Raw genomic sequence first — 10133 nt, 5'->3', positions numbered from 1 at the left:
ATAAACAAACAACACTAAAAAAAAGTTTTGAAAATAATTATTCAAACTGTGAATTTGCCAAAGGGTCTCAATTCTGACCAAAGTCACACGAGACATTCAAGGCTTTCTCTTCTGACGCAAAGTACTTTGCACGTATTAAAATTTCAGAGCTGAGAAAAACTGTTTTGATTTTATAGCACTGCATCGAGTTTGGGAACAGTCGTCGTTTGGTTAAGTTTTAATTTTTATTGATATGGTAATATGCTGAATCGTATTTCTTCGTACTGCATCGCATTCCATTCGTTTTATTGTATAGTCAGAGGTAATGTGTGGTTATTTTCTTTGTTGTGCATCAAATTATGCAGCTATCGAAGAAAAACTGTTTTCATAACGCAGCAGCATTACCCTTTCCTACCGCCTTGTCTATACTTGTTTCTCCAATTCATTTTTTCTTTTCTCTTTTCTTCCCTTCCCCTCAGTGATCATAGGACAAGGCGGTTATAACTGTTATAATAAAACTGAATCGATTTTGCCATACAGATCATCTTTTTTTCAAATTTCAACACAGATGGTTGCAAGACAACAACTTCACTGAATTGCCTCCTGATTTATTCCAAGATCTAAAAACCTTGAGAAGGCTGTAAGTTAATTCAAGTTTTCCCCTTGTTTTAACTCAAAATTGCATATAGTGTTCCAACACTAATTAAAATTTTCTTCTCTTTTGTAAAATTACAGCTCGTGATTGCTTGTATATTTTTACATAGATCCAGCCAGTATTATAATTTTCTTTCCTTTCACGAATTAAACCATATAACAAGAAAATGATTTAAAATCTTCCCGTCTGCACCGATAACACAGAAATTAAAATTGAATCATCCTATATTATGTTTATGTTGCTGATTTGACAGTTTTAGTTACAACGATCGTACATACATTAAAGAAATTCATGCATGTTATGAATTTCAGAGTTGTTTTCATTGGACATCTTTCTCTGTTTTGAACCATGTTGGAATATTTTTTTAGATCACGAGCTTAATGATCTCTTTATTGATACATGAGAGGCAGCCATTGTCTATGTTGGGGGAAAAAGTTCAGTGTATAGGCAAATTTCAAGTTGTTAGGAGCCCATAATTTCTTTTTTGTTATATATATTGACTAGACTAAATGAATGAAGTGACTCTTGAATATTCTCTGTACCATAAAACAAAACATTGCATGTATATGACTAAGTACTGCTCTTTGGTTGGTTCTGGTAATCGGCATCTTTTTGCATGGTAAATAGAATAAGAGAGATGGTAAGTTTGACTTCAGTAAAGAAATAGAGAAAGATGTTTTTCGTCTCGTCACAAGCGTAGGACAAAGAAAAACGTCTGAGTTCCCATGAGGAATCGAACCTCAAACCTTCGGATTCCGCGCTCTGATGCTGCACCACTGAGCCACAAAGGCTCTACGGTGAGCGTGGTCTATTACACGCGTCCTTCCCGTCCTTTTTTTTCTTTATTCCACGCTCGTGACTAGACGAAAAACATCTTTCTCTATCTTTATGTATTTTTACTTAGAAATTTCAGATGGCAGACTTTATAAATATGCATTTTCTTTTGTCTCGTCATTCCTATCAGCCTTCTGTCAAATAACAAGTTGAAGAGTCTACCAGACGGACTTTTTAACAATCTTTCCAATCTGACTCATCTGTAAGGGAAATAGTTATTTAACCTAGGAGATAATTGTGAAGAACTAAAATTAATGATCGTAATCATCATGACGTTTTACAGCTTGTATTTGATTAGTTGAAGTAGAGGATGCTATTTTATGTAGTTGTTGTGCTTTGGTTAGTAAAGTTAAGGTATTTGAAGGTGTAAAAGTTTAAAAGCTTTTGTTTAAATAGGAACCTTAATGTAATAACACAGCGATCCACACGTTCAAGCGGTTACTGAACAGACATTTAATCTCTATCAAGTGCCTTCAAGGTACAAACGAAACTGAATATATAATGAGTCTAGCAGCACGTGCAAATGAAATTCAACACAGGGCGTGAAAATTACAATATTATAACACTTAACAACTCCCAGATTTGTTTTTCGCAGGATAAAGCACTTGCTTTCAAAATATGATAAACTATTGACGATCGGCTGATGATGATAATAATAGCAATGATGATAATAGTAATAATGATGATGCTAATGATAATAATAATAAAAACAATAATAATAGTTGCAATGGAAAAATTGTTTTGCATTTGGATTTCATCTTTCTGCTGCAGGTAGGGTTGCAATTTGTTTTTTTTTTGTACCAGTTTTTTTTCTTTTTTTGGGGCTTCTTTGTTTTCTGTTTTTTGTTTTATTGCAGTTTTAGTTTTTCTCCCCAAAAAAGCCGGGGATGGATATTTCCTTGATGGACCTGTTTTTCGATTTTGTATAAAAGGAGCATGTTTCATTTCATGTTTTCCCGAAAAAAAGTAAACTTATTTTTTTATCCTAGTGTTCTTAGCAAGCATAATGTGCTAGGATCTTCTTGAGCTGGAATTTAAAACATTATCCTTTTTCCCTGGGAATATGTATAAATATATAAACTGAAGAGGGAAAGCAACCGCACAGTAAAGTACCCGACATTTTCTGAGAGTTTGGTAGTTCTATCATGGGTAAAATCTTTGTAGCTGTGATAACGATTATTTTCAGGGATTTATCAAACAATGAACTTGGAAATCTGCCGCCGTACATTTTCAGGACCATTACAGCGGTAGAATTTCTGTAAGTAAGATTTATATCGGCACAAAAGATTATAAATTACTCTTAAGGGATTTTCTTGCATATAACAGACTCGGTGACTAAAATAGCATCCTAGTTAATGACAACTTACATTATAATTTACTTCTTGAGGCAAACATTTTTTTGTTTCCTTGTTATCCGAGTTGTCAATATCTAAGCATTTGTCGTATTGCAAGATCAAACTACCCCAGCACTAATGTTGTAATTTGTAATAGGAAGTGAACCAATAATGATTTTTTTCAAATTCAGCATTAAACAACAGTCCTCGTTTGAGGCCCATGGGAATAAACTTGAGAGTTTTTGTGCTTAATCTTGAGATCATTAGAGATATGTCTAGTGTGTTCTTTGAAGATTAAGATATAAAAATTGGGAGTTATTTTACTGGAAAACATCGCCATTCCCTGCCTTAACTACAGAAGTTACCTTTAAAAAAGCAGGTTTTAAAAATATCACTCCCACATCAGCTTATTTCAGTCTAAACTGCCCATGATGCTCTCTTCAGGAAAATGGACTACAACAAAATTGAGAAGCTTCATGAAGATCAGTTTCAGGGCTTGGTGGAGCTGTTCGATTTGTGAGTACATTTGGAGCTGAAAACTTTTACTATGATGATCTGAATCGCACACCGCGTACAGTAATATTATTTTAATGTTAACTCCATATCGCTCAAAAAAAAGTTGCCTTACCCAATCATATTATGTTACTAACTGTATTTTAATATTTATTTCATTATCCATTTCACCTGTTCAAGATATCTCTCAGAGAACAAAATCGAGGCTCTGCCTGACAAAATTTTCAAGGGCCTCAAAAACCTCAAAGCTCTGTGAGTACAGTTAATAACGTACAAAAAAAATTAAACAATATTTAAGGTGATGGAATGAACATGATCCAAGCGTTCAAAATCTGACATTTTAGTCCAAAAATTTAACATGATGTAGGACAGACATGATGCAAGTTACCTTGCTCAACGAAACAATTTTGTTCGAGTTCATGTTGCACTAAAAATGTGCCTATTTACATTACCATAGGTGGATATTAAAGAAACAAAAAGAAATATTTTGGAGATCTGTGTAGTTTAAACGAAAAGTCCTTTTAAATCTATAGGATAAGAAATATGACAACTGCAAGTCTCCGTTTAGGACGTAATTGTAAATGTTTACGTTCTTCGTTTCAGCAATATCTTCGGCAATAGGATACAAAACGTTACCAGCACGACTTTTAACTATGCCCATGAATTGCGATTTTTGTAAGTTCACTGCAAATGAAAGATGTTCATATTTTGAAATCGGTTAGCTTGTGGGCAAGTATTCTTTTGATTTTGTTGTAGTCAAAGAAAAGACTCGTGAATTGTAATTTTTGAAAATAACTTTGATATACCAAAGCAATATTTCCCTGGATGAGTCCGGAAAGAAAATTTTATACACCGAACAAACTCAACCGAAGGGGCTGCCACGTTCATAAAATCAGTAGCCATCAAAAGTTTCCAAGAAAGCAAGATGAGACTTATCTTAGGCTAGATGATCAGACTTGAAAAATCTTTGAGAAAATATCATGCCAGGGTCCGTATTAAAGATCCTCAGCTAGGGTTCTTGATTTTTCCTTTTTGTACAGTTAACATTAACATTAGCTTGATGAATTTTATTCTTGAAAATTCATTTTTTGGGGTGAATCATTTTGTTCGGTTAATTATGATATAAACCAAATTAATGTTCACATCATGATTATTTGAAATTACAGGTTCATGCATTACAACCTGATGGCTGAGCTCCCCAAAGGCTTTTTCAGGCATTTGACGCACATTATCAGAGTGTAAGACCCCATAACGATCCTTTCCTTCACTCACCCCTTCAAAAAAATCATTTTAACAATAGTCTATGTTATTAATTAATTAATGATTATTAATGTCTTTCAAAGATGCCATAATGAAATGATATTTCTTCTTTTTCTTCTTCTTTTTTCGAATTTTAGAACCTTGGACACCAACTTGATGTGTTGCCATCTCGATCTTTTCAGGCAGGATGCTGATTGCGAATATGTATTCAATGATAACTTCGCAAGCTGCCACTCCATGTTCCGCCACCATGCTCCAAGGAGAACTCTTTGGATTGTCGGTCTGCTCTCGTTGTTAGGGTCTTTATTCGTAGTTGGGTGGCAGTATTTCTACCCTGGTAACAATGTGGTCCAGTCTATCATGTTGGTGAATCTGGGTGTATCTGACGGCATCATGGGGATATACCTTATCGTTATAGGTATAAAAGACCTGCAATGGTCAGGGGAATACTACCTGCATGACTATGAGTGGCGCACCGGGTGGTTTTGCCATTTCAATGGTGCTATGTCTGTCTTTTCAAGTGAAGTGTCAGTGATGATGATTTCTCTGATCGCATTGGACAGACTCAAGAACATCGTGTTTCCTTACACCTTTACAAAAATTACCCCAAGGCAGACCCGTATAATGTGCGTAGTTATCTGGCTGGTGGGAGGCTTTATGGCATTCTTTCCCTTGTCCGGAATGCACTATTTCAGTGAGAGGTATTACGGCAATAATGTAGTGTGCCTGCCCCTGCAGCTTTCCCCTGAATTACAAGAAGGCTGGGAATACTCCACTTCCATCTTTATCGTTTTGAATTTTTCCCTATTCATCTTCATCATGGTTGCTTATATTGCCATCTTGTGGAAATCATGGTCGTCAAGGAGACAGCTTGGTGCACATGGAACTGTTCGTGAAATACGAGCAAGAGCACAAAGTGCTCAGGCCAAAAGAGAAAGAGCACTTGCCAAAAGAGTCTTCTTCATTATTCTGACCGATTTCGTGTGTTGGATGCCAATCATTGCTATCGGCATCCGTTCCCACGTCGAGAAAACATTTGATCCACCTGGTGATCTGGCAGTGTGGATTGCAGTGTTCGCTCTGCCGATAAATTCAGCCATCAACCCATTGCTGTATACGCTTTCTACTCCACAGGTAACATGTTTCTCTTTTTTGTTACTTTGGAATAGCACCTACCGTTATGTTCAAATTTGGTTTCGTGTCAGAGCAGGCTGGCAACTCAATTTTGTAATTGTAACGATTGACATACAAAACGAGCATGAAAAATTAAATGATCGGACAGATTTTTTTAGCTTCTCCGCCGTTGACTTTAGTCATAGAGACCAACGTGACTTCTAAATACGTTACTTGAAAGTCTTAACGTAAACTATTCAATATATTTTGAATGTCTAGGTTCAGCCTGTGTTGAAAGCAAAATTGAGGAAGCTGTGGTCCAATGTTCGATCTGTTTTCAGCAGAGGACAAAATCAAGAAGGTACAGTTTTAAGTTCCATTGAAAAATAACACGATAACAATAATTATATTTCAAACCTTGAAATGAAGAAACTTTAACTTTTATCAAATTGAGTATGAGCAACCCAGTTTTCTTTAAGTAACTTATGTGATTTTTACTCCAAGGCTTTCGAGGGGGAATAGGATAGAACTGGCATGAAATCGTAGAAAACACATGTATTTTTTTTTCGAAAAAGAAACTGAGCAAATTATTGAAACCACAAATGTACAACTTACAATATATAAAGTTGTAGCATACGTAAAAGAGAAAGCAAGAGTGATCCTAAATAGAGAGGGCATCAATGTATTAAATCATCAATTTTGATGGTGGAAATCATGCTTTCAGTTCGATTTTTGAAGGTTAGTATCTCTAAAACTAAACTATTAGGGAACATTGAGACAAATGGATGCCATTTTCGATAGATTTTTAAAATAGCATGCCAGTCAAAACTCATTCTGCAAACAATTCTCAAAGTATGAATTGCTATACTTCTGTCTTAAATCATAAGGTTAAGATTCTGAATTGTAGAATGCTTTTTTTATATAAACCTGACAATGGCTATTAAGTTTTAAATTGGTGTTACTTTTTCATATGAAAGAAGCAGATAATGATCAGCAGGGACAGATTGGAAATGGAGATGAACATGCTAACGTCGAAGAGGATAAAAATAGAGTGCTTCTTAGTGTAGTCACATACGAAATATATTCTCCACGCATTTGTAGGGTTCTCTGTATGATACTTTTCTTTCCTTTCTCTTTTCTATACTTGATTCCTTTTTTCATTTCCTTTCCCGTAGGAGAGCAAATTGAAATGCAGGTATTGGAACACAACGAAATCCCAGAAGTGGAAGCCCCTGAATTGTCTGCACCGCAACCAGGTCAGTTAAGAAATATGAGAGTTTTGATGCTAACGATAAAGCTTTAATTGACTTTGCAATCCAAAACTCTTGGCAGGTATGTATAGTTTAATCAATTAACCTAACAAATATTAGTTCTCTCAAATTGAAATACCTATAGAAACCATAGCATTCATTTTCTGCTCTGATAATTTCTGTAGGTGCATTTTAAGAAAGGATAGATACTTAATTCCCGTTTTTTATTTTCTTTCCCGTAGGAGAGCAAATTGAAATGCAGGTATCGGAATACAACGAAACCCCAGAAGTGGAAGCCCCTGAATTGCCTGCACCGCAACCAGGTCAGTTAAGAAATATAAGAGTTTTGATGCTAACGATAAAGCTGTAATTGACTTTGCAATCCAACTCTCTTGGCAGGTATGTATAGTTTAATCAATTAACCTAACAAATATTAGTCCTCTCAAATTGAAATACCTATAGAAACCATAGCATTCCTTTTCTGCTCTGATAATTTCTGTAGGTGCATTTTGAGAAAGGATAGATTAACTGAATGGTTTCCCATATGACAATAATGAGACGAAATTAGGTTATATTACTTTTGGTTGATAAGTTACCTCCAGACATTCTGCTGTTAAATTGCCATATGCACTTTTTAAGACCTCCACTCATGAGATCCCCATTCCTTTACATTGGTAACCTGTACAGTGTATTATGGACGGAAGATACCATCGTCTCCCATATGACACGGTTGTAGTTAATAACTAATACATATATATTGAAAATGATCTTTCATTGTTTCCAGTTTTCACTTACATTGTATGAAAAATAACTTAATGATAATTCTTTGCTCTGTTGACAGCAATTGAACAAGCCTGTGGAGGAGATGCGAAAAAATTTAAAAATTTATTTATGAAAGAAATATATAAAGAAGGCGTAGACAACTGCTTGATTTAAGAGAAGTACTAGTACTGCAAAAGTCACAGTTGCCCAATGTGACTTCAACTGCAAATTGCTTTTTACAAACGGTCATAGGAATCGCTAAAATGAAGAAAGGTAATGCGTCTTAACAACTATATTTGGCAGAGATATTATTTCAGCAACTATTTTCATGCGCCCAAATTAACTTTCAGATTTAATGTGAGCTTTGTAACTCGGTGTTATTTCATAAATCAATAAATAATTGAATACATCTGAAATTCTGACGTACCTAAAATAAAATTTGTAGAGATATTTATTGCAGAATAACGCATGAACCATAAGTATCATGAAACATTTTACTCTACTTGTTCCTTAAAACAGATTATCTGGAGGATTTTGACGTCAGACCAGCCACTACAAAGACTGTGGAAGGTAAACACCTTTTCAATTTTCATTTCATTTTTTTTCGGAAATTTCATAGCTCTAAAAAAAACAGCGAATGGTGGCTGGTGCTATCAAGCTGGCGCACTTGGTATACTTGATTGCTTGGTTTTGTATGTCACACCAATAAGACTGGGGTTATCATGTTAACGCTTAATCACCAATCAAATCACGATTCTAAGTCTGTCACATGAAAATTTTTACGAGAGCAGCTTGTCGGTCTCTATTTCCGGTAAGGTACAAAACCCTTTCTCAGTTACTAAACCTAATGGGTAGATGAATTTAAAAAACTCTTATTGGAAAGTTTGTTGTCTTCAAAGACTTAAGACTTAGTTGCGTTGTAAATGTAACTAACGTAACTTTTAATAATAAATCTGATTTCACACAGCTGGTAAATCTGAGGAGCAGGTGGAGGTTGAAGAGATTTCGGTGCCCAGTAACAAAGGTAAAGGAGATAATGGGTTTTGATTGGTCACTAACCATTAATGATTTTAACTTCTAAGTACAAACACAAAATTTAATGACTGTATACTAACTTTTTTCGTATCAAATAAATCATTTTCTAAAGGAGCTAAAAAAGGTGAAGAAGAAGTGAAGGCGCCTGAGCCTGACATGGATGTCGCAGAGGAAGGTAACATTTTTTTATAAATCAGAAGAGATAAATTCAAATTGGTCCACACATGCTTTATAAGGTGATGCATAATCAGTCTACTCAATTGGCTGAAGATCACTTGAAGTGCTTAGTCGAAAGGTCGTGATTCATATTGGGAGGTGACTTCATTGAGAAAAAACAAAAAAACCACACCACCTGGGCATTATTATACCTCCTCGTAACGAAGAGCCATTACTTTTTATACAATGCTAAAATCAAACATTTATGAATTTATGAAGCCGTTTTACTAGTTTGTTTGTTTGGGTTTTTTATGGATACAGTAATAATTTGCCCAGATACAGAAAACATAGCCGCCTCTTACCTCAGCTCATTGAAAGGACATGGTTACTTTGATGTTGTGTACCTCAGTTTTCAAAACACCTGAACACAGACATGCAAAAATTTAATGAGCTTTGATAAGTGGCAGCCCTCTTTTCTGTGTTTGTGAAAATTATTATTCTATCGCTTAAAAGAAAATGAGCGCATTGTCTTTCAATCTCTTTTCCTATTCCATCCAGGGGAAGAAGAGGTGTTTGATACCAGACTTTAGTTCTCTGTTTTCGAACCAGGGCAAATGCTTATTACGTCTGCTTTAATACTGAATACCGCTGACTAAAGGGTTGTAGAAAACAAATCCCTCTAAATGTTTTTTTTTGTTAGATGCATCTTTCTAATCTTATAGAATACGTGTAATATTTGAGATGTAGGGTGAACTCTATGCTAAATTTTTAAAATCCTTGGCTAATTCAAACCAATTTCAAATTTGAGATTTCACCGCAACTGTAATGATTGGAGTTATTGGAGATGAAGAAGGAAGTCTGTTTTTTTTATTGCTATAATATGCTGTTTGTCTTTTTTCAAAGTCACTTGCGAATTTTTTTCAGCTATCCCCTTCATTGTTGGCAGTAAGGGTACCAAAACATTTTCAAATTGATCAATTTTTTTCTCTGCTTTTGTTGATGTATGATTTGAAAAATTATAATAAAAAAAAACTTCTGGGTGGCGAGTATGCCGCACTGATGAGTGCTCTCTCTGTATATGCTTGTATATTCATATCTGCCTTCTGTCCTTAAAGCACTGACCAGCTTACCTACTGACAGTCTGGTCACTTGACTTTCTGACTAACTGGCCGGTAAGCCGTCAAATTGAATTGACTACCTGAGCTATGACTACTGGCTGACTGACAGATGGGCTGATTATCT

At 35.2% G+C, this 10133-nt stretch overlaps 1 protein-coding gene across 1 annotated transcript; it reads left to right on the top strand.

Moving 5' to 3' along the window:
- Positions 1-3250: 3250 nt before the first annotated feature.
- Positions 3251-9481, top strand: LOC136280272 (G-protein coupled receptor GRL101-like). Its single transcript, XM_066165260.1, has 12 exons — positions 3251-3318; positions 3496-3567; positions 3919-3990; positions 4482-4553; positions 4758-5709; positions 5968-6049; positions 6864-6944; positions 7181-7261; positions 8220-8270; positions 8668-8724; positions 8848-8910; positions 9450-9481. Exons 1-12 carry the CDS (start codon positions 3251-3253, stop codon positions 9479-9481), a joined length of 1683 nt encoding a protein of 560 aa, XP_066021357.1.
- The last annotated feature ends 652 nt before the right edge of the window (positions 9482-10133 follow it).

The sequence above is a fragment of the Pocillopora verrucosa genome, chromosome 4, assembly GCF_036669915.1.
Source record: "Pocillopora verrucosa isolate sample1 chromosome 4, ASM3666991v2, whole genome shotgun sequence".
NCBI lineage: Eukaryota > Metazoa > Cnidaria > Anthozoa > Scleractinia > Pocilloporidae > Pocillopora > Pocillopora verrucosa.
This window is presented reverse-complemented; position numbering and strand designations above follow the sequence as displayed.